Raw genomic sequence first — 24,656 nt, 5'->3', positions numbered from 1 at the left:
TGAGCTGAGATCTTGGTGGTAATGTCATCCAGCCTTTCTTCACATTTAGTCAGCGCGCAGATAACAGACTTGAATTCAGACTTCATGGACGAGACCTCTTCCCTCAAGAGACGGATTTCCTGGGTAAGTTCCGAGAGTGAGTTTGTGGTGCTCGTTGATGTACTGGTAGTTGGACTTGTGTTTCTGGGCTTCCTTATTGTGACGTTATCTGTTGATCGTACAGGTGTAGCCGAATTATCTCCCACTCTTTTAATAGTGCTGCGGCAGTCCGGGCAGATCCAGGTTTCATTCGGTTCGGTGTTTTTGAAGTTTACACAAAGGTGGTGAAAAACATTTTTGCAATTTATGCTCGTGCATGATACATATTTACTGTCCCTCATGTTGTTTTTGCATCCAGCGCAGTTCAACGCACGTCCAGACTTCATTTCTGCAATCCTTTTACTATGTTATGCAGCGATAATACAGCGACACGTATCGCTAGGCAGGCGGTACGGTGGTAGCGGGCGAAGCGGTCGACGAGCAGCGCGGTGACTCACAGCAGCGACGGCCCGCAAGTGATTGTCGAGCAGTCAACGATAATTTTAAATTCTTGTGAATAATTTTGTCTAAAACTTCACTATTTTGGGATTTTTTTTTACTGTTTTTTCCGGAATTTTATAGAAAAGGGTTTAGTCTACACTATTAACACATTAGACTTAAACGATGCGCACTTTTTCCTATCATTTTGCACAAACAAACACGGATAATAACGACGGAGTTGTGTTGTTGTTGACGGTCGCGCGACGAATCCCGATGAAAACCGATGAAAGGTGCAGTAAACGGGTTTTCTGTGGACACTTCGAGTAGTTATAACTGCCTTTGGGGTATTGGTTACGTGTCAGATCTAGAGGTCCGGGGTTCGATTCCCAGTGGGAGCAACATTTTCTGCTAGGTTTGGGTGATGGTAAGGCTTGTTCTAAGTCCGCCTGGATTGCTACCACCATACTGTAGCCATAACAACAATGTTGTTGTACTGTATAGGTAGCCAAAGCAAACAGCAGTTGAAAGTAAGATAGCCACTATGCCAATTCCTCTGTGGTTGAGATAGCTGCTAGCTGCTAGCTGAGCTAGCTGTTACCTATGGTCTGATCATCATTTTCCATCAGGTGACAGGTCCAATGACGGATTAACTGTCCCCGCGACAAACTTGACCTTCACTGGTTGGGTTTTTATTGGCGGTCAAACTGTAGATCCTGGCTACACAGGAGTTGCAGCGGTGGGATCGAGAGGTGGGAATAGTCCCGTGCCGTGGTACACGATGTTTAAGTTTCATCATCATCATCTCAGCCATAGGACGTCCACTGCTGAACATAGGCGTCCCCGAATGCTTTCCATGCTGCCCGGTTGAGAGCGGCCTGCGTCCAGCGCCTTCCTGCTACCTATATGATGTCGTCGGTCCACCTTCAATCGTCGAATCCAACTCGGCTGGGCAGCGTTCGGGAAATTACGCAACATCTCTTCGTCCAAAATACCTCAGTGCCTGAAGACTAAAGTCTACAACCAATGTGTGTTTTTTTTTTTTTTTTTTTTTTTTTTTTTTTGAATTTATTTCTATGCACCTCTGACGATTGCATATCAGAGCCTTTTTTATTATGCAATTTTCAATTTTTTATCTGGTGTGTTTTTAAAAGTTTTAGTTTTGATTTTTTACCAGTGTTTATTTTCTTGAAATTTTTGTTTAAAGTAATTTTTGTTTTATTAAATTTTCTAAAAGATACTAAGTTCAATTTTCCGTTTTATCTATTTTATTAATATGCCAAATAGGTTTTCTGTTGTTCTGTTTCTTGCTTGTTTTAATTCGCGATGATCGGTTTCAGGACTTCCTTTAGCGTTACATTTTAACTATTATTTTAATTTCTAGGTTAAGTTTGCAGGTTTTTCTTTAAGTTATTTTCTCTAGTTCTATTCTAAAATTTGCCCATCTGTACACTTTTCATTAATGTTTTTCTAGAGTAATCTCATATTACTTAGGTAACATTGGTGTTATTATTGTTTTTATGTGTGCGCCTTTATGCTGTAGTGTTCAGAGTGAGCTTTGATTCCAAATAGTTCTAATTTTCTCATAAAATTATCTTCTATTTGATTATATTTAGAAAATGTTGAATTTACTACAGTTTCTTTTCCGAATTTTAATTTATATGCCAAAAATGTGTAGTAACCAATGTGTGTTACCAGTGATGACTTATGGTTCGGAAACGTGGCCTCTCAATATAGGCCTTATACAGAAGCTCAAAGTTGCACAGCGTGCTATGGAGAGGGCTATGCTCGATGTTTCTTTACGAGATCGAATCAGAAATGAGGAGATCCGTAAACAATGTCGCTGATATAGCCCATACGGATTAGCAAGCTGAAGTTTAAGTTTCCTTATTGGCAAATTTTTCGACGTGATCTACCCCACGCAGGAGTTGCATAATTTAAGCGCAACGTCATTTCTTATCAATGCAATTCTGATATTATTTACCTGATTTATCATTTTCGTAATCCATTGCGTCTTATCAATGCTTTACTGCACCTGCTGTTGGGATCTAGAACTTTCAAGAGATTGTTCAAAAGACTTGCACGTGGCTTAGTTCCCGTGGATTTCGTCGATCGTCAAAACCTGGAAAAATACTATCATGTTTTCCTTGGCTTTTAAACATAGGTACTTTGTGATTTCATCAAAATCCGATTATGAGTTTTTGCGTGAATAATCCACGTCTCTTATTATGTATTATTAGTAGGTGATAGGAAGGAGAGGATGTGTCTAATTTTCTGTTAGTAAAAAATCTTAACCGGAAAGCACCTGGATGCGGCCAGCGCAGGATCCGTCATTGTGTAAATACTTGGGGAAGGGCTTTGGCCAGCAGTCATGATCAGTCTTTGTCCAGTAGTCTGGACAAAGACTGATCAGATCATGGGCTGAAATCGAACGAAACACTCATAATCTGAAAATAGGTACTCGTAGTTCATGATCTTCGTGTTCCATTCCATTATACCTACTTAGATACAGCCTAGTTACCTAAACGCATTACCAGCTGTGTCTGTATTACCTAAACCAGACATCTAATCAAGAATTAAAGATAAATCCACTCACGACCTGTAGGCCTGATCGCCGCGTGCGTTGATGATTTATGCTTATGCCCTGTATCTACTTGATTTTGATAATCAAAGAAACAGTAAGATAGCCAGTTCCTCCGTGGTTCAGGATTCCAGGTGAAGCTCGCTTCCACCTCGGCCTGATCATCACTTACCATCAGGTGCGATACAGGCCAAGAGCTTCTTTGTTGAGGATAAAATAAAAAAAACTTTACTTATTTTTATAATATTGCCTTTAGTGAATCCATTTTGATGAGTTCTGAAATAGCAGTGAATTAATTGAATTTATTGAAGACTCATGGGAGTGAAGTACATAATTATATAGAATGGTTAGATTGTTCTAATGGTCCTTTTTGAAGTTACAATAATGATAACTTGAAATGTATCAATGAAAATATAATTAACACTAAGAAACAGAAAAAAAATCCCACCTCTCGTTCCCACCGCTGCAATTCCTGTGTAGCCAAGATCTACAGCTTGACCGCCAATAAAAACCCAACCAGTGAAGGTCAAAGGATGATGGGCACAAATGTATGGAAAGTGGTACCCGCTCCAATAGCCATAACCAATATATATTTCAAAAGGCCTTTAGATGTAGAAAAATGTCTGCTATGGGGGCAGTTCTAATTCACGTTTTGAAAGCAGTAATTCCACTAAGTATTATATGAAAGTACTAGCGGCCGCCCGCGACTTCGTACGCGTGGATCCCGTTTTACCCCCTTCATCTATCTTACGCGGTTTAGATTTTTTCATGCAAATGTTTTTTCCCGCTAACTCCCGTTCCCGTGGGAATTTTGCAATATCCTGTTGTAACTAAGCTTTACGTTCACTAAGGTACCTGCATGCCAAATTTCAAGCGTCTAACTTAAGCGGTTTAGATTTTTCATACAAAAGGATTTTCCCGCTAATTCCCGTTCCCGTGGGAATTCCTAAGTATACTATAACCTGCCCAGGAGTATGAAGAATAATTGTACCAAGTTTCGTTAAAATCCGGCAAGTAGTTTTTGTTTCTATAAGGAACATACAGACAGACAGACAGACAGACAGACGGACAGACAGACAGACAGACAAAAATTTTACTGATTGCATTTTTGGCATCAGTATCGATCACTAATCACCCCCTGATAGTTATTTTGAAAATATATTTCATGTACAGAATTGACCTCTCTACAGATTTATTATAAGTATAGATAACACAATCATCCATGTATACGAGTATGTACTATGACTAGAATCTATTAATATAACTAAAATAAACATTGAAAAGGAAAGAATTAAACCTACGATGAACTACCCAAGCTATTAACCCTTTATTCGCTTTCATCATTATCATCATGATCATTTTAGCCATAGAACGTCTAGTTGAACATAGGCCTCCCCAATGATTTCCACAATGGCTGGTTGGTGGCGGCCTGCATCCAGCGCCTTCCCGCTACCTTTATGAGGTCGTCGGTCCATCTTGTGGGTGGACTTATTGGGTCTTGTGGGTTTATTCGCTTTAGCAACCCATAATAAAACCTTTAAGAAGTGATAAAACTCTAACCCCTTTATTAATAAAAGTTACACCCTAGTTGAACTCTGGCTTAAATTGTCATTTGTTATGGAAATGTCATTTTAATCCAAGGTTTATCCTAGGTGTAACTTTATTAGGTAGTAGTTCTTCAAATAAAAATATTTATTTCACAATTATTATCCCTATCAAAATTATAGAGTTAAGGAAGCATGCTGTAGCAGTAAACCCTTCATGCCTCGCATAACCTAAGCACCACACGATGGACACGTATGATACTTCGGTTACACAAAAAGTATGTTTATCTTCGAACGCAACCAGATCTGAGGCTGGTGGCGATAGTAAATGTTGTTCGTCTTGGTAAGACCTTTCAAATGACACTACAAACATAACTATTGGAGCCAGTTACCATTTTGCAAAAAAGTATGTTTATCTTCGAACACAACCAGATCTGAGGCTGGTGACCATAGTAAAAGTTGTTCGTCTTGGTAAGACCTTTCAAACGATACTAGAAGCATATCTATTGGAGCCGGGTACCATTTTGCCCATTGTCCTTTGTCCCGGAGGAAAGTTAAACTGTTATTGGAAACAGTGTTTTAGAAATCATTTCCCATAGCAAGTAGTACATTATACTTGTATAAGCAATGAATTATGCAGTCAGTAGTTTCCTCAATGCAGCTCTCTTGCCACTAGCTAGTTCTACTCATAAATCTAAATGATTGACTGACTGACTCACTCACTCATCACGAAAGCTCAGAAACTACAAGTGCTAGGAGTCGCAAATTTTGCAAGGAGGTTCCTTTTAGAACGTAGGTGCTCACTAAGACGGGATTTTGCAAAATTCAACCCCTAAGGGGGTAACGGGGTCCACGCGTACGAAGTCGCGGGCGGCAGCTAGTACCTACTCAATACAGTTCTGCACAAACAAACAAACTTGTATTTTTTTTATCTTTAGGTACTTACTTACTTGTAGAGATTTGATCGAGTGACATAATTTTACAACTGATTAGCATGCCACTAATACAGATTACAGACAGATCAGTAACAGAATGATTTGATCATGTTCCTACCATGTGAAGATCATGTCTACAATCGCTGATACTTAATCTAGATTTGGATACAATTATAAGATTAATTGCATAATGTTAAATCAGCGTTTAAAAGATACACCGTCAGTTTTGCCTTCATTAGTTAATGATGCTAAATTACTGTGTCAGCAAAATAATAATAATAATAATAATAATAATAAATGATATAGTCAGAGACTAGATCCAGCATGTGCACCACTTTCACTTTTGTCGATTATTTTACGCTTAAAACGGCCTCTACGTGTTGGATCTGTATCCCCACGCAAGCCTTATAAAGGACCGGGCCACTTTTGACCCGTGAGCTCCAAAGCGTACAAATAATAATAATATTTTTTTATTTCAGAAAAAAATATTTTCCATAGTGGGTTAGTAGTTACAGATGTACTTATAAGCTAGTGTTAGTAATTAAAACAAAGAGAGTGGAAAAAGAAAACCTAACCTACTTTACATTTACCCGAGCAGGTCTCGAGCCGACATGGACGCTGTTCCAGTGTCTCAATATAGGACAGCAATAGCGACTCCCTATCGCCGCCAGGAGGCTGTTGGAGCTGTCTCGGACGCGGCTCCACGCGGAGGCAACCCGCTTGCGCATGACGACTGGGAAACTGTCTATGCGAGCCTCAGTGAACATAGCTGACGCGCTACAGTACCGAGGCAGCCCCATCAGCATCCTGAACCCATTATTATATTGGACGCGCAGGGCTGACAACGTCCTCTGTGTGTACTCAACCCATAGACTGCAGGTGTAGAAAGACTGGCAATAGGCTCTGAAAAGAGTTAGTTTAACTTCAGTTATAACATTTTTAATTGTGCAACTTTATGCAACCAAAATACAACTCGTATAAATATTGTTTGGGACAAAGATTTATTGAAATAGTAATGTTAATAAATACTATCTATACTAATATTATAAATGCGAAAGTAACTTTATCTGTCTGTCTGTCTCGCTTTCACGCTTAAACCACTGATTTTGATAAATTTGGCATAGATATAGTTTGAGTCCTGGGAAAGGACATAGGATAGTTTTTATCCCGGTTTTTTAAACAAGGACCCCGCGGTAAAGTTTTTCTGTGACAGACAAAATTCCACGCGGGCGAAGCCGCGGGCGGAAAGCTAGTAATTAAAATAAAATGTCTAATAACAAAAAAAAATAAGTAAATTTAATTTATAGTCTACATTTTCGTAGCATCTACGACGTTGGTCCCGTAGACGTAGCTACGTCTACGTGTCTACGGGGCCCGTAGCCTCGTAGTAATATGTGGTCGTAGTAATAGTTTTATTTTATGTAATTGGCAGACTTGTTATTCAACTAAAAATAATGCAAACTACACGTAATATTTTTGAGATATAACTCGTAGTAACTATAAACATTTGGCCTTAGTTAGTTTTGCAGGGCAATCGAATACCGCACTTAGCCTCATGATAGGGCCATTGTGCGCGATTTGTGGTTTATCTTCCTACTCCAACCACCCCAGATCCCCCCAGAAGGCGAGCAGCCCGTCCAGGCTGCTGCAGGCCTTAACATTAACTTAACTTAACATTTGGCCTTATTATAATGTAGTAACGGACTATAAAAAGATACTGATTTTATGAAAAGAAGATTTTTTTCAACAGTATCTACCACGCTACCAGCACACCACCACGGATTATCGTTTTATTATCGCTTATCTCTCACGCCACATGGTACCGGTCGCAATCAGCTGGCGAGATGCAACTTTATTTTTCTTTCTTCGCTAGCGACGGCAATCCGGCGTCGTCAGCCGAGTGGGAAAGTCGTACCTGCCAGTACTAGCAGTGTAAAAAAGTGTTTGTGAAAAAATAAAAATGAATTTCTCATTTGGATTTATTTTTCTGTGCGTTGGAGTGGCACTGGCCAGCGAGGTAAGTTTTTTTTGTTAATTAAAAAGATTTTATTTGGCGCGGGTAGAAAAAAAAACAAAACGCGTTTAAATATTTTTTTATTTGAATTTATGTTCAGCAGATGAATTTGCTTTTTTTTTTAAAGATTTAGTTAATTTATTTTAATATAATTATGTACTTACCTACCCACTGCATATAGGTAGGTACTCGTATACATATTATAAACGTAACTTAACAATCGTTAAAAAATGATTAAAACATACAACTTGAATGGACTTCACATTTAAATGTAAGAAATCATTAAGCTTGGTATTTTGATATTTCCCAATTAAGTAAAATAGAAAATAAATTATTTAGGGTACAATTACAAATTGTTTTAGTTTTGTAAATGTTGATTAGAAATAGCTTTATAATAGAAGAGGATGCAATATTTTATTTTCTAAGTAATTTATTATTTCCTCCAATCAAAAGAGCATTATTTAAAATGATTGATTTTTCCTTATTTACGAGTATGTGTGCATTTTTAGCTGTAAGAAAAAATACCTATAAGTAAAGTGAAAATATGTGTTATTAATTAGTCATTTAATTTTATAAGTACTTAGTACAAAGAAGAAATCGCTCCTAACAATAATAATAATATAAAAGAAAAATACAATAAAATTCTTATCATTTAAACCTATAGATCTCAATTGTTTGAAACACGTGGGTCGGCGACCCATCACGCATCGGGTGCGTGTTTTCGTTGCATCCCGCTCTAGAAAGGGACAATAATAAATGCCCTACAATTTTCGTTTCCTTGTTTTCGCTTCATCTCGCTCTAAAGTGAAACGAAGTCTTTGTGTTGTAGCCCTTCGAAAAATAGGGCGACGCATCATACGTCACGTCGCGCGTTCTTTTTTTGAAAATACAGATTGTGTTATTTTCGTTTTCGTGACCGTGTTTTGTTTTTAAGGATTTTAGGCCAGTATTCATCACTACTATACTTATTATGAAACAAAGTCGCTTTCCCGTCTGTCTGTCCCTATACAGTGTGTCCGGGCATGTAGTGATCAAACTTTAAGGGCGTAATCTATGGACAATTTTATCGATGAAAATACTTCAAATTTGGGGCCTGACCCATTTCTCGAAAAATTACATCGATTTAAGTTTTTAATTTTTAGTTTACACCTCTTCTTTAAAAAACAAGTGAAAGCGTGGGTAGCTTAACATTGATAGGCAAATATTTTATATCATGCGATAGCCAATAAAATTATCTATTAGAAGAAGAAGAAAGCAGACACAAGTTTCATACATTTTATGGGAGTAAGAATGGATTTAATTAGAAAAATACATAACTTTTTTCACTTCTTTTTCAGTTATTTTCCAACACAAGAAAAACCAGGTCGTTGAGGTATGTTTTATTTGCATGGTATTATTAGTATTTGAGCTATTCTACAAAACGAATGTAAATTTATTAGTCTACGTCTATTAGTTTCGACGTAATTATTGAACAAAGATGGGCCTTCCCAGCGGTTTCCATAGCGCACGCGACATGCGAAAATGCACTGCCTGAAAGAATCACACAACCTATTCCGATTACTATGGAAACAGCTGGGAAGGGGTATCTTTGTTCAACAATTACGTCGAAACTAATAGACGTAGACTAATAAATTTACATTCGTTTTGTAGAATAGCTCAAATACTAAAAATACAATGTAAATAAAACATACCTTAACGACCTGATTTTTCTTGTGTTGGAAAATAACTGAAAAAGAAGTGAAAAAAATCATGTCTTTTTCTAATTCAATCTATTCTTACTTCCATAAAATGTATGAAACTTGTGTCTGCTTTCTTCTTCTACTAATAGATAATTTTATTGGCTATCGCATGATATAAAATATTTGCCTATTAATGGTAAGCTACCCACGCTTTCACTTGTTTTTTAAAGAAGAGGTGTAAACTAAAAATTAAAAACTTAAATCGATGTAATTTTTCGAGAAATGGGTCAAGCCCCAAATTTGAAGTATTTTCATCGATAAAATTGTCCATAGATTACGCCCTTAAAGTTTGATCACTACATGCCCGGACACACTGTATAAGTAGATCTTTAAAACTACGCAACGGATTTTGATGCGGTTTTTTTAATAGATAGAGTGATTCAAGACGAAGGTTTTTAGTACGTTGTACCTGTGAGAAGCAGGGGCGGGTCGCTAGTTGTACATACAAAGAAGTAAGGACTAAATAAAAACAATAGCTGTTATGAATCACCGACTGCTTTTTTATAATTTCTTATTTTTATTATTTAACTATCTTTTCCCCATGGCTTTTCACGATGGATTTCAGTCTTCTATAGTCTATGTTACTCAGAGATAAATGTAGCATTCTAATGTTGAAATCATTTTAAAATCGATCCGGTACTTTTTGTGTTAATTCGTTTCAAACATACAAAAAAATCTTCTCACTTTATAAATTAGTACCTAGTAGGTACCTTAGTATGATTTATCCAGGAAGTTTTGATAAAAGGATAACGACACTTTTTAATAATAATCCTCTTACAACAGGAAACCTATTCATAACAAATTCAATTGAATTCGTACTAAGCCATGATATTGATTATAGGAGACGTACCGGGCAGGCGTGGTGACCACACATGGGGAGGTGAACAGCTACGTGCCTCTCATACATGAAGCTGGGAAACTGGTAAGTTAATAGGTTAAATAAATATCACTTATGTTAACACGTTAAACGCTACGGGTCACCGATGAGGCGAAAAAAACGAAAATGCTTCAGAACTTTCAGAATTCTTTCTTTTCTTATTTTTAACCGACTTAAAAAGGAGGAGGTTCTCAATACGAATGTATGTTTTTTCCACTATGGCTTTGTGTTATTTGTGGCTCATACTTGGACAGAAGGTAGACAGAAGATCTCATAAAGGTAGCAGGAAGGCGCTGGATGCAGGCCGCTACCAACCGGTCAATCTGGAAGTTATTGGGGGAGGCCTATGTTCAGCAGTGGACTGTGGACGTCCTGTGACTGAAATGATGATGATGAAATTGAAAACGTCCTGTTTAAACGGTTAAAAATTACAAAATCACAGAGCACTTTTTACAAGTTAAAGATGTGATAACTGAAATAAAGTAAAGTTATGTTATACATAGAAAGGTTTATTCAAATCATGAATCGTTTACAGTTGTGTAAGAAAACATACTGATAGTGATTCACTTATTTAAATTATGATATAACGAGCATGACTTTATGACCTTACATCATCCGTTGACATCAAGTAAAACATAATAAAAAATATTTTGAATTTTTTGGCTTGATAATGATATTGTATTTATAGCCTAAGTTATCATCACAAAAGACCAAAATCTTCGATGGATTTTAAGAATTTCAAAATTTGTCCACGTGGTATTATCTTGGTATTCAACTTAATTTGGTACTCTACCTTCATAAACATTCAAAAAGCTTTCAACTTAGTGGTGGCAAGACTGGCAAGGCCAATTGCCAAAATTGTTTAGGTAACATATTGAAGAAGTGAAGAACATCACTCATCGTGATTCACAATAATGACCATGACCACTCTGACAAGAGTGTACCGACTGAGAAGAGAAGAGAGTGATTGAAGAAGTAGGTTAACATAACAACCCAAGTAGCACAAAATTCTTCGTTCGTTCGTTTCAGCCGAAAGACGTCCACTGCTGGACAAAGGCCTCCCCCAAGGATTTCCACAAAGACCGGTCCTGCGCCGCTCGCATCCAGGGACCTCCCGCGACCTTCACCAGATCGTCGGTCCACCTAGTGGGAGGCCTAGTCTTCCGGCTCGTGGTCGCCACTCAAGAACTTTCCTGCCCCAGCGGCCATCAGCTCTTCGAGCTATGTGCCCCGCCCACTGCCACTTGATTTTAGCGATTCTGCGGGCTATGTCAGTCACTCTAGTTCTCCTACGGTCTCCTAGTACAATATTCTTATCTTATTATTCTTTAAGAAGGTGGGATAATGATATATCGCCTTCACCCCGATAAAAGATACAATCACAGAAGGAAGCGGCCTTTTGACACCATCAAATAGCACCGAAATCGAACCCGGGACATTCCCTTGCGTTCACTACTCAACATTACTACACTATTTCAACATTGTGTCATCCATGTTGCTTTCAAATATCCATTATATTATTAAACGTACAATTTACTTTTGTTTCAGAATGTGGATATTCTGGTGCTGCCATCACCGCAAGCGCCTCTCTCATCTATGGAAAGAACGTGTGAAATGGACAACTATGATGAGGTAATCTACAAATACAATAAACTATTGACGGTGTATAAAGTTATTGTTTTTAGTTTAGGTAGGCCTCCCATTAGGTGGACGGACGATTTGGTCGCAGGAAGGACCTGGATGCGGCCGGCACAGGACCGGTCGTTGTGAAAATCCTTGGGGGAGGCCTTTGTCCAGCAGTGGACGACATTTGGCTGAAACGAATAAACGATATAAAATTCTTCTGTACTATTAATGAAATTAGAGAAGAAAGAGAATAATAATTAAGACATTAAAAGATTTTGAGAAGATTCTCTAACTACAGAGTGGAAAATGATTTTTTAACATTAGAGGTTTTCAAAGTTCAGGGTCGAAGGGTTAAGTCCTTTTCAAAAACAACGTAAAATTGGTAATTCCATGTCTTACGCAGTTGTCTTTTGTATTTAACAATACATAAATGATTTGAATTCCTTGTCTGTGCGTCACGTTAAACATGATCTTGATAACAATGGAGTTATATTTTTTAAAACGATAACTTTAAATTTAACAATACGAAACTTTTTACTTAACTAGTACTTGATTTGATTAGATTCACTATCAGTCAATAGCACCTATAAGGATTAGTTTAGAGTTTTAGAGACAATTTGATTCTGACAGTGTTACTCCAGCCTAAACTGGACCACTGTATTCAAAAATACCAATGATTTCCACAACGACCTTAGGTCGTCGGTCCATCGAGGCAATCTGGAAGTTCAGTATAAGTAAATCCGGAAAAAATCAAATGATAGCGCGAACTAAAAGAGCACAGCGCCATCTAGTAGAAAATCAATAAACTACCAGCTATACGATCTAAAGCGATCACAATAGATCGGTACCGGCACAGATAATATAATACTAGGTACCGGTCGCAGTGATACTAGGCCTTTATTAAACTAGAATAGCCGCTCAACCAACACAAATAAAAAAAAACTACCAACTAAAAGTCAATAAATATGTTTAATGAAATATTTAGCTTGCACTACATCCTTGTTTAATGTAGGACAGTCATGAACTCATGATCCTTGTTACTTTATTTAGACATGGGAAATATGGGACTCCTCTATTGGTTTCTGTAGTTTACGGCTACAGACTTATAGTCGGCCGAAAGTTTGGTCGGGTTCTAATTTGTATGAGGATATCAAATCGATGTAGTTATTGTGTGCTCATTCTCGCACTATCGGTCTTTAGACTGCGGGGTGTCTAAAACAAAGAGGATCGTGCTCCTGCAGTGAAGAATAAAATTAAATGACCATGATTGTTTTATTCCCGCAGTTGGTTGAAACAATATCCAGCGCTGCGAAGGAAGCCAGCTTGTACGTGGTAGCCCACCTGATTGAGAAGACCCGTTGCCAGAACAAGAATGAACTGGTGCGGAGCAACCTCGTCTTCGACAGGGAAGGCAACGTCGTGTCTGTGTAAGTTTAAAAGTACATATTTTTTGTGAATAAATAACTAGCTTTTTTCAACAGGTTTGCCGGAGTGAAATTCAGTTGAGTTGTTGCTTGAAAGAGTGACAAACATCCACACATTCATCCACTAGGGGCCGTCCGGGACTTAGTAGGTGGGGTGGACCCCGTTTTACCCCCTTAGGGGTGGAGTTTCGTAAAATCGGTTCTTAGCGGATGTCTACACCCTATAAGAAACCTACCTGCCAAATTTATTTGTAGGTATACCACCAGCTAGATACCACTTACTCACAGAAACTACAATGTTTCTGAGATTTCATGATTAAAGCTGGTTCGCCAGAGTGAAATTCAGTTGAGTTTTTGCGTGAAGTGGTGACAAACATCCATACATCCAACGATTCTACTCATTAGAATTTTCTGAATTTTGAACAAAGCAACATTATTTTATTGTTCCTTAAAAATGCGTCATTAAGAGGTGTTTTTGAATTTTAAATTAGCTGTTTCTGGCACAAGTTCACCGTTCGATATCTATGTTGAAAACAATATTCATGAAGATTATAGAAATCTTAAAGCAGGATGTGTTCTAGTCATACCTATAGATACTTGAGTTACCTTTGTTTTAAAATGTTTTTGAAGTGTGTTAAAGTAAAGTAAAGTTTAAGTATTTACACAACATTTTACTTTAAACCTCTGCTTTCAAGCATGTATGTACATACATATTCTAAAAGTTTTGAGATTATGAACATTTCATGGTTTCTTTTGCTTAAATAACTGGAAAATCTCGAATTGTCTGGGACGAACCCACGACCTTTTCTCTTAATATTTGAATTCCAGAAATTCAGCAACATAAACCTTTTTCTTTAATGTTAGTGGCACTAGGCTTTAAAAGTTGTTCATGTTTTTATCGTGAGTTCGGTTCCCTTCTGAAGCAGATAAAATATTATTGTTTTAAACTTTCATGGTCACTAACATAATTAATATTACTGACGGGATTGCTACCATGTACCTTAATGTTAATGTTTAATGTTGCTTGCATGTACTCAAAATTAAGGTACATGTTAACAATCCCGTTAGATAAAAGATATTATGTTTTTTATCACTTCCAATATTTCTCCAACCAGGTACAGAAAACCCCTGACCACCGTAGCCAACTGCACCACAGCACCGACGAACATCGGTTCCTTCTCCACTGACTTCGGCGTCCAGTTTGGACTGCTGATGGAGGAAGACCTTGTCTTGAGGAAGGCTGAGGAGTTGGACAACTTTGTGGTGGTTGGTGCTTGGTCTTCGGAAGTACCGTTCTTGAGCGGTAAGTTCAACGAAGTACCTAGATTTCCAAAGCATTATTCCTGATTTTCGTTTGCTGAAATCATTATAGTTAAAAATTAAGGTGCTCTGCTCATTCAACAAATAAATGTTGAGTTTTTAGAGTTTCCTGGGAAAGACACTATCACACTAATTAGTTATCTTTATTAGTATTTGGATCCACGTGAATTATAATTATTAGAAAACAACAAAATTCATCAAAAGGAAAAGGTAAAAAAAAATCACCAATAGTTAGCTCTTTCCTCTAGCCCATCTCTTCTTGCAGAAATCTTTTCCTGGATTCTGTTCCCAGGTTAGGTAACAAAGTGTTTGTGAAATAGAAATTCCTAAATCTCTTTGAACAGCACTAACTACTTTACATTAGTTGAGAACTTGAGATGCAGGCCAAGAGCTTCCCCTATAGTGGTAAAAACCCGAGCTTTATCGAATTCAAGAGCAACGGGACTATTCCCACCTCTCGTTTCCACCGCTGCAACTCCTGTGTAGCCAGGATCTACAGCTTGACCGCCAATAAAAACAGTGAAGGTGAAGCTAATCAAAAACTATTTTCTATTTACCTTTTCAGAGTCTCAGTTCGCGTCTTCCTGGGCCTTCAGTAACAACGTCAACTTGGTGTCAAGTTTCGGCATCTTCGCTGGTAACAGCGGCTCTGAAGCGAGCGCGCACAGCAATGTTCAAATTGCTGACTTGGACAAACTTGGGAACAAAAGTGAGTGTTGACGCAACATTATTATTATGAGTTAATAAACTTTTTAAACCTTACAACTATAGGAACCAAACCAAATTACAAATAAGGATTGAGTTTCAATGTAATAAAAGTGACTGAGTTTCTTCCACTACTTCGTCTCAGTACCTACCAGCCGATATCTTGTCTTGAAGTGCTGGTAGGGCAAACTATATTTGGAACATGTACGAGTATAAGTGAAGTGAAAGCTATTTCACTACAACTCCAAGATGAACATTATTGAACTATTTAGCCTTTTCTCTAATCCTATGAGAAGAAAAACCTTGATTTTTTGTTTTCCTTAAACAGTAATAATCACAATTACCTATCCAATTTCACAATTACTTCACAAAGCAAGGAAATTTTCAACAATTAATTTTCTTTTTCCTCTAAAACCTATATTTTCACGCTTCCTTCACAGACCAGCAAATCGTCCCACCAGTAGTAAACTCTTTGGAGCTAAAGTCGTCCCCTGCTGAAGACCTGTCCCAGTACATCATCAGGCCGCTAGATATCGCTGCGAGCACTCAGGGTTATAAGGAAACTGTCTGCCATGATGGTTTCTGCTGCGAATTCTATGTGAAGATGGGATTTGATGGTGAGAAGAATTTTCTTTAGTTATCACTAACGGCCGCCTGCGACTTCGTACGCGTGGATCCCGTTTTACCCCCTTCATCTATCTTACGCGGTTTAGATTGTAAATGTTTTTCCCGTTAACTCCCGTTCCCGTGGGAATTTTGCAATTTCCTGTTGTAACTAAGCTTTAAGTTTACTAAGGTACCTGCATGCCAAATTTTAAGCGTCTAACTTAAGCGGTTTAGATTTTTCAAACAAAAGGATATTCCCTCTAATTCCCGTTCCCGTGGGAATTCCTAAGTATACTATAACCTGCCCAGGAGTGTGAAGAATAATTGTACCAAGTTTCGTTAAAATCCGTCGAGTAGTTTTTGTTTCTATAAGGAACATACAGACAGACAAAAATTTTACTGATTGCATTTTTGGCATCAGTATCGATCTTTAATCACCCCCTGATAGTTATTTTGAAAATATATTTCATGTACAGAATTGACCTCTCTACAGATTTATTATAAGTATAGATTATGCTTGGTCTAAAAATCTTTTTAGCAGTCGGGTAAGATAGAGGAAGCGTTTAAGCTAAAAAAAAGAAAAGACTGCAAGTCGAGATTAACTACTCGTATGCTTAACATAGGTAGGCCTAGCAATGATTTCAACATAGCTGGGCATTAACTCGTTAATCCGTTAATCGTTAATTAACGAAGTTAACATTTCTATTAACGGATTAACTTTTAAGTTAACTTTAAAAAATGTTAACGGACTCGTTAACTTCCGTTAAATTATCCTAAGTCCGTTAATCGTTAATCCAGTACCTACTATTTACCAAAAAGATACAGCAGGCACGCTGAAAAACGCGTTCTGACAAGTACGTTCGGGCTTCCACCCGATCACTAACGACACATTTGTTAGTAGGTATGTGTGGGACACTCTTGCAACTGAATTTAAGACCAGTTTTCCTCAACCGATTGAGCTGAAATTTGGTATACTTATATAAGTACGATGACAATGCAATGTTATGGTACTATTGAGCTGGTCTGATGATGGAGTCATGAGGTGGCCAAAGGAACTCCTAAATGAAACGGCGGCATCGCATCGAATTTGGGTTCGTTGGATTTGTCTTTTCGAGCACTTTAGTACTAGATGATGTCCAGGGCAGGGCCGGATCTACCTATGGGCTGATTGGGCTGCAGCCCAGGGCCCCGGGGTTACAAGGGGCCCCCAGATCCCGCTAAAAAGTAGGCCATAATAAAAATAAAAAAGTTGTCTGTAAAATTGGTTTACGGACGATATTTTTAGGTGACAACGTCATAAGAAGTTTCAGCCCAGGGCCCCACAAATTCACGATCCGGCCCTGGTCCAGGGTCCTGATGATGGATTCAGAAGGTGGCCATAGGAATTCCTAAACGAAACGGTGGAAACTTATCGAGTTTGGGTTTGCTGGATTTGACTTTTCGAGCACTTCGGTGCTAAATTATATTGTAATTGAACCAAGGCTCTGAGATTGAGATACTACTAAAAAGTGTAAAATAAAATTATAATAATTAAAAAACTTTTTTAAAAACAAGCTTTTATTCTGAAATGCAGTTGTACTAAAACGAAAAAAAAAATTGACCAAGTGTGTGTCGTACCACGCGCAGTGTAGGGTTCCGTAGTTATCCGTCGTTACCACAATATGTATATTTCAGGAGCAAGCAATTACTTCATCTAAAGTCACTTTTAATATTTTCTTCTTAGGAATTTTTATTAGGTATGCAATTTTATAATACATGAGTAAAACGACTATTACTCCTAAACTAATTGATCTATCCTAACCGCTATAGTTTTCCTTGAAAGTTCATAAAGATCACTATTATCATGATTTTTTCGGATTTTTAAAACCAACAGTTTAGTTTTTAGTCCTACTCGAACAAAAATTTTCACTTTAAACTTTAACATTTTGCTAACGGATCTCTAAATCGAAAAATAGTCTTAGAAACCTCTAAGCCATTTTAAAAGACCTATCCAACGATACCCCACACGATGGCATAGAAGATGAAAAAAAAAAATCATCCCCACTTTACATGTAGGGGAGCTACCCTAAAAAAAATTTTTTTTCCAAATTTTATTTTTCCGTTTTGTCGGCGTGATTAATATGCATATCTCCACAAAATTACAGTCAGTTCCTTGTCAGGACTACGGAACCCTAAAAATAATTGTACTTATGCAAGGTTCAAATAATTTCGAAAGCTTGTAGAGCGCAAACATAAAAGAGGAATAAATTCTACGCGCGATATAAGCTTTCGAAATTATTTGAACCTTGCATACAATTATTTTTTTCGTTTTATTATCATGAGTTAACGGATTAACGATTAACGTTAACTTGCGTTAAATCTTGCGAAATGTAACGTTTTAACGTTTAACGAAGTTAATTTTTTTATTAACGGTTTAACGATTAACGAAGTTAACTATTTGATTAACGGTGCCCAGCTATGGATTTCAATAATGACCGGTTGGTAGCAGCCTGCACAGGCTTGCACTGTCCTAAATAATAATTTATTGTGAATACCTTGTGTTTAGTATGTTCATTCTAATATCCATAAATTTCTTCATCCAGGGCCCAAAGAAGAAGTGAACTACGGCTTGGCAGCGTTCGACGGGGTCCGCCATTTTGACCACACTCACAACATCGGCTCGCAGACTTGCGCTGTATTCGCCTGCGCTGGCTTGTACAAACGAAGCTGTTCTCTTGGGTAAGATTTACTTGACTTTCTTTCGTTAAGGCCTTTTTAATTACTGTTTGATAAATGATTTAGAGGGAGCTGTAACTTTGGATACTGGAATGATGTGAATCGTTCTTGATGGAAGTCTATGGTTTACCTACCTAAAGAAGACTGCTTAGGAATTCTGACGCCCGTATTCACAAACATTACTATGAGATCTCACAGTGCGCGTGGACGCACAGGGTGACACGAACCAATCACAAAGCTCTATTCAACGCTGTGCGTTCCATTGTGAATACGGGCGATAAGTAATGTTTTCTAGTTATTTGACTCTAAGGACAATTAAGTAAATTTAGGATTAGGAACTAACTTGACTGAAGGTCAAGTTAGTTCTGGGTGGTGGGTGATGGTACTGGTTGGGTTTTATTGGTGGTCAAGCTGTACATATATGCCTGGCTACATAGGAATTATTAATATTTAATTATTCAATAGTCATGTTAGCACACTGAAGACATAACTAAACTTTTTTGTATGCATTTCTAAAAGTTTTCACCATTGTTTTATTCTAAAGTTATGTCTCCTTCTTTTCCAGGTCCCAAAACAGTACAAACGTCAAGTTCGAGAAGATCTCTATCACTGGCAACTTTACCGAAACCATACAATACCCCATTATATTGACGACAGGCTCTAAAATTGAGCCTGAAGCCTTCAAAATGGCCGCCAACAGTAAACAGGTGACTTTAGAAGTTACAAATGCAGATAACTTGCTAACTTTCGGCGTTTTCGGCAGAGATTTCTCGAAAGACTCGAAGAATTTCGTCCTAAACGATTCTGGATCGATTTACGATACGATAAATGAAGAAATGACGGAGTTATTCGATTATCTTTGGATCAGATTGAGGGTAGTTCTTATTATCGCCTCCATTTATGTATTGGAGATGTTGTAACCTATTTTTTTCTTAGTGCATTTATTGTGGAATGACGCTTATGTGGGTCTTCATTCAAGAATGGATTCTTATGTTATTGAATTTGAATTGAGTTTTGAGCGTCGTTTTAAAATATGAAAATACGTGACAGATTCAGGGCCGTATTAAAACACTTAAACTTGAGTCCGATATTTGTGTATCGTCCTGTAACGCACATAAGTGTGTTTTTAAAACTTGATTGCTTTGATCAGAGGCATTACTGATTAATCAGTTTAATCAAGATATCGAACATAATTTATCGTTTAAATTACTTTACTTGCTCAAGTAAAAATTTTGTGTTCCACTTTGTCACACACATTAGAAACACATTTTGTCTAATGTCTCTCTATAGCTCTAGTTGTTATTATGTTTTAATACATTAATATTTGTACCAGTTACAAAGTTAATATTATGCTGTTTAAAATTTGTAAATTGATTGTGGTGGTTATAAAAACAAATTAAATCCCACCGTAAAATTGCCATCATGATTTACTAAAAAATGCGTTCAATTTTAGTTTCATCTACTTAAAATAACTTTTAATAGATGATGAGAAAAATATTTTTTCTTTCTCAAAATCTTAGTACGCTCCTGTGAAAAAAACGTATAATAAAAGTTATCGTAACAGATATTAATTTATTGTAAAAAATATAGATTAACAACTCTTTGTTGTTACGATAAGCAATCTATTAATAATTATTTATTAAAATATCTATTTTTATCCACCCATCTTTATGAAGAAATTTTAATAAGGGATCATTGATTTATATTCCACAATTTATCAGCATTTAGAATTAATACTAATTTAATAATTTTATGGTATTTGTTAATGCATGACTGAGTATTTTATAAGTTTGATACTTTAAAACAATTTTCTATGTGTGCGAAAAATTATTGATATTTTTTACGAACAAAAAAAGTCGTGAATATGTAAGAATTTTATATGATTTAAAATTTATTCTGTTTGAAAATCTTAAAATATTTTTGGATTTAAATAAAAATGCTGGAAATCACGACACTGATACTGTGATATTAGAATTACGCATGGTGTGATGATTATTGTAATAAATGTTTTTACATAATTTCAATTTGTCTTTTTATTTCATTCATAAAGTTATTGTCATCTTCAGGTCATTTCCGCCCGTATTTACAAACATTACTATGAGGTCTCACATCGACGCACAGGGTGACACCCGAACCAATCACAGACCTCTATCAGTAAAAAACTCAGTAAAACTCAGTAAAACTCATTTATTTCTGTAAGTAGGCTTTAAAAAAGCACTTTTACACGTCCCAGTATTAACCCTACCACTGCTTCAGGACAATAAATGGGCCAGTGCTGAGAAGAAGCAGCGCAAGAAACTCAGACACTATTGTCAGCCTCTTTTTCAAAGGTTTACAGGTTTTCAAAATACATAGTTAATATAAATATTTATGCGAGCTAGGCAGTTACGCATCCCAAACATTTTTATCTTTTAAATAATCATCGACTTTATAGTAGCCCTTTTTCATTAAGGTACTTTTAATATGTGCTTGTTGCTATGTGCTATCAACGCTGTGCGTTCGATTTGCTGTTTCAGTTAAGCAAGCATCGTTTAAGAATACGGGCGCTAGTCTCCACTGCAGGTCAGCACAACCCTATTTAATTTAACTAGGAAGTGAGGATTTGGCCTACACTCCTAGGGTTGCCAGGTCCAAAAACACAAAAGCCGGACTCTGTGCTTCATTTGGCCGGACATTTTGCCCTAAAAGCCGGACATACCTTTTAAATAGCTAACGTACCATGTCACGGGGGGGGGGGGGGGGGGGGTGCAATAAGCGTCATAGCTCATGTGGGTACTATAATCATTGAATGAACATTATTCTTCTGTGGCTCGAGTTTCGACTGGCGCGGCAGCCACATAAAAAGCCTAACAAAAGCCGGACAGGCCGGACAAGACAATATTTGGCCGGACAAGCCCCTAAAAAGCCAAACATGTCCGGCTAAATCCGGACGCCTGGCAACCCTATACACTCCCCACGCTGGAAAGACGCGTTGGGGAAGCCTTAAGTTCGCATATTTGTCCTTTAGTTGCTAATGAATTTTTTTAAAGAAAAGTCAGCTTTTAAATATTTACAGTATTCATTTATTAATTAAAAATTAGTTCGTTAAATAACAGACATTTTAGTAGCTGACTGCATTCTTAACTAATGTCGATTTGTTTTTCTCTTATTGTTAAGGTATTTTAGATGGTCTTCGTCGTCATCGTATAGAGTCTTCTCGATCCACCTCATGTAGGCTTCCACCTTGAAAACAAACATTTCATTATCATCATCATCATTTATCATTAGCCTACTTATAGCAGTTCATTATTAGCATAGGCCTAGCCATTTTACCCTGTCTTCGGTCGCAATCAACTTAGCAAGTTTTCAAATTGAAGACACATTTTGAGTACTTATTTTATTAATAGATATCCGATCCGAATGGGAGTAATTCTGGTATTCAAATAAAGAAACTCTTTCCAAAACATTCAATCTAAAACATTTCTCCATACCTTACTAATTGACTAATCGACAGAGCGAGCGCAGTTAAAATTTTATTTATATGGGAATATATTATTGTGTTTTTAACATGCTTTTATTAGGTCGACTTGTAACTAACTATGTAATAAAATGTAATTTATATTTCTAGACGGACTAAAGGGTAAAGTTTTGAATAAATTAGAATACAAATTAATTACATACCTTTGTATAGACATCAGGCTTGCCCTTAGCGCACGGGATGCCCCAAGAGACAATGCCGATCTGTCTGCCTTCCCTTACCAAAGGACCTCCCGAATCACCCTGAAAATTAAAACTATGTAACTGTACTGTACTGTATAGGTATGTAATGTATTGTAAGATAGGATGTTAGTTAACTTTGTTCATTTGGACTCTCTAATTAATTAGTATCACCAAAAATGATGGGATTACAAATAATGCAGATTTTCGTAGTACTTTCTGATCTAAATCTACTCAATTTCTGTACTACAGCAGCACATCAAACTAAACACTGTCAATGTGACCCTATTTGTAATATGCGATTTGTAATAAAACCTAATTAGTTATGATGTGCTTGCTACCAAAGGCTTTTACCACTTTTACGCACTGCGCATTTTTTTTTCTTGGAGACGTAATATTCCTTTTTGCTCTACAAAATCCATGGGAGAGTCGCGTTTTAACACCTCATAAACCATCTGTCAACTGACCAGTGTGTCAACAACCCCTGTAAGGTATTTTTGCTTATTTTTGACTCTGGATCTATTCTAACTCACATGACAAGCACCCTCTCCAGCCTTCGTCAGCGCACAGATCTGAGTCTCAAATACCGCGTTGACGTTCTTATGCGCCTCTTTACACTCCTCGTACGTGATAGACTTGAGTTCCAGCTGCATCAGGTCGTTGGGGAGACGGCCTGGGTACTGGAATAAGATACATCGTTTTAGGTGAGAGGTTCCATTGTCCGGTGGACCGATCTCCTGAAGATCGCGGGTGGAATCCTTGGAGAGAAGATAAATTGATGATGAAATACTTCAATCCTCACTAACAGTTGTGAAGCCACTTCCAACAAATATCAATGTTCTGAATAATTCAATAGGTAGGTATGCTTTGCTGTATTTTTAAGCTTTATTTGGAAGGGTAAAAAACTGTGTCTTCAAAATGAGAAGGCTTCTTTTTATCCCAGGAAACATAATAGAAATGACCGTTTTCAAGTGGTGAGCAGGGTTCGGAAGACGTAGTTAGGCAGGTCGTACTCGGTGGACCGACGCTGCGACCAATTGGTGAAGATCACGGTAAGCGCTTGAATGCGTCCAGCTCAATACCGGTTGTTATGGAATCCCTTGAAGAGTTTTGTCCAGCAGTGATCATTAAAAGAAGGTAACCGCCTCTGTGGTCTAGTGGTTAGACCACCTGCCTCAGACGCAGAGATCCCGGGTTCGATTCCCAGCGGGGGCAGAATTTTCTGTTCGGTTTGGTTGGTGGTAGGGCTTGTTCCAATTCCGCCTGGCTAGCTACCACCATCTTACCTAAGTATTTCGCCATAACAACAATGTTAACAGCATTGTTGTGTTCCGGCAGTTAGAGGTAAAATAGCCAGTTCCTCTGTGGTTGAGGATTCCGGGTGAAGCTCGCTCCCACCTTCGGCCTGATCATCACTTACCATCAGGTGAGATACAGGCCAAGAGCTTCTTCGTTGTGGATAAAAAAAAGGATACTCAAGGGTTTTTAAAAGATGGAAACACTTACAGAAGTGGTTCCCCATCCAGTCAGCACCAGATCCTCCCCTTTCTCCACTGGCTCGTCATTCAGCTCCACCGCGTCCACTGTACTGCTAAACTCGATCTCCTTGTGCGTGAAGAGGATGGCTATATCGTTCTTGATGACGTCATCGTCGTACTCTTCATGCCGCACTATCTTGCGGATGGGGTAGGCGGTGCCACCGTAGCGGAGTTGGTTGGTGCCTACTATGGCCTGGATGTACTTGGGGTATATTCTGGAGATACACAATTTTTGTTAGAATAGAAATAGAAAAACCTTTATTTGACACGAAAACACAAATGAAAATGAAAAAATAAAAGAAGAGAAAACACAAAAAAAAAAACATTAAACACACAACATTACATTAAACAATACATAAATCTCGTGCCAAAAAGGCTCCCGCTCAGTATTAATCGAAACGCGCGTGTACGCGTGTCTCGACACTGGTTTTCAGCGGGTGCCTCTGTGCCATGGTGTGACGGTACGGAAGAATGGTAAAAAAATAACCAAAGTAAATCAAGGAGAGAAGTGACAGAGGTGTTCGGTTTGTTTTTTGAGACCACAATAATCGCAATAAATTATTAGGTGTTATTTTACTAATAATCTTGATAGTTTCCCTGAACAGAAAAGTGACTTGATTTTTAACATAAATAAAATTTTTTAATTCTTCATTCATTTTGATGTTACGGATAAAGTAAAACAAAAGCTAAGCGCCTGATAATATTTTTAGCAACAATTCACAGATATGATGTTGCGGAAAAAAACCAACAGTAAATGGAATTACGAACGTGGTTGATTGAACAATAAAATCATAGTCTTTGTAATATTCTTTTAGTAAAA

General features: G+C 37.5%; 3 protein-coding genes and 1 long non-coding RNA gene across 4 annotated transcripts in view; 1 reads left to right on the top strand and 3 right to left on the bottom strand.

Moving 5' to 3' along the window:
* Window positions 1-24,656, bottom strand: part of LOC135083408 (ATP synthase subunit gamma, mitochondrial) — an 89,425-nt gene that overhangs the window by 62,263 nt on the left and 2,506 nt on the right. The gene's annotated exons all lie outside the window — the stretch shown is intronic.
* Window positions 7,433-20,128, top strand: LOC135083402 (vanin-like protein 1). The gene is made up of 9 exons (XM_063978141.1): window positions 7,433-7,593; window positions 10,171-10,251; window positions 11,755-11,838; window positions 13,117-13,259; window positions 14,372-14,559; window positions 15,142-15,285; window positions 15,722-15,898; window positions 18,470-18,605; window positions 19,168-20,128. The coding sequence occupies exons 1-9, from the start codon at window positions 7,537-7,539 to the stop codon at window positions 19,520-19,522; spliced, it is 1,365 nt and encodes a 454-aa protein (XP_063834211.1). The 5' UTR covers window positions 7,433-7,536; the 3' UTR covers window positions 19,523-20,128.
* LOC135083426 (uncharacterized) lies at window positions 21,642-22,355 on the bottom strand. Its single transcript, XR_010259601.1, has 2 exons — window positions 22,263-22,355; window positions 21,642-21,824 (listed from the first exon to the last, which is right to left on the bottom strand). It is a non-coding gene; the product is annotated as an uncharacterized LOC135083426 (long non-coding RNA).
* On the bottom strand, window positions 22,823-24,176 carry LOC135083237 (chymotrypsin-2-like). Its single transcript, XM_063977975.1, has 3 exons — window positions 24,172-24,176; window positions 23,805-24,051; window positions 22,823-22,978 (listed from the first exon to the last, which is right to left on the bottom strand). Exons 1-3 carry the CDS (start codon window positions 24,174-24,176, stop codon window positions 22,823-22,825), a joined length of 408 nt encoding a protein of 135 aa, XP_063834045.1.

This window comes from Ostrinia nubilalis, chromosome 23 (assembly GCF_963855985.1).
Source record: "Ostrinia nubilalis chromosome 23, ilOstNubi1.1, whole genome shotgun sequence".
Classification (NCBI taxonomy): Eukaryota; Metazoa; Arthropoda; class Insecta; order Lepidoptera; family Crambidae; genus Ostrinia; species Ostrinia nubilalis.
Note: the sequence above shows the minus strand (reverse complement) of the source record. Positions and strands in the feature narration are given on the sequence as shown.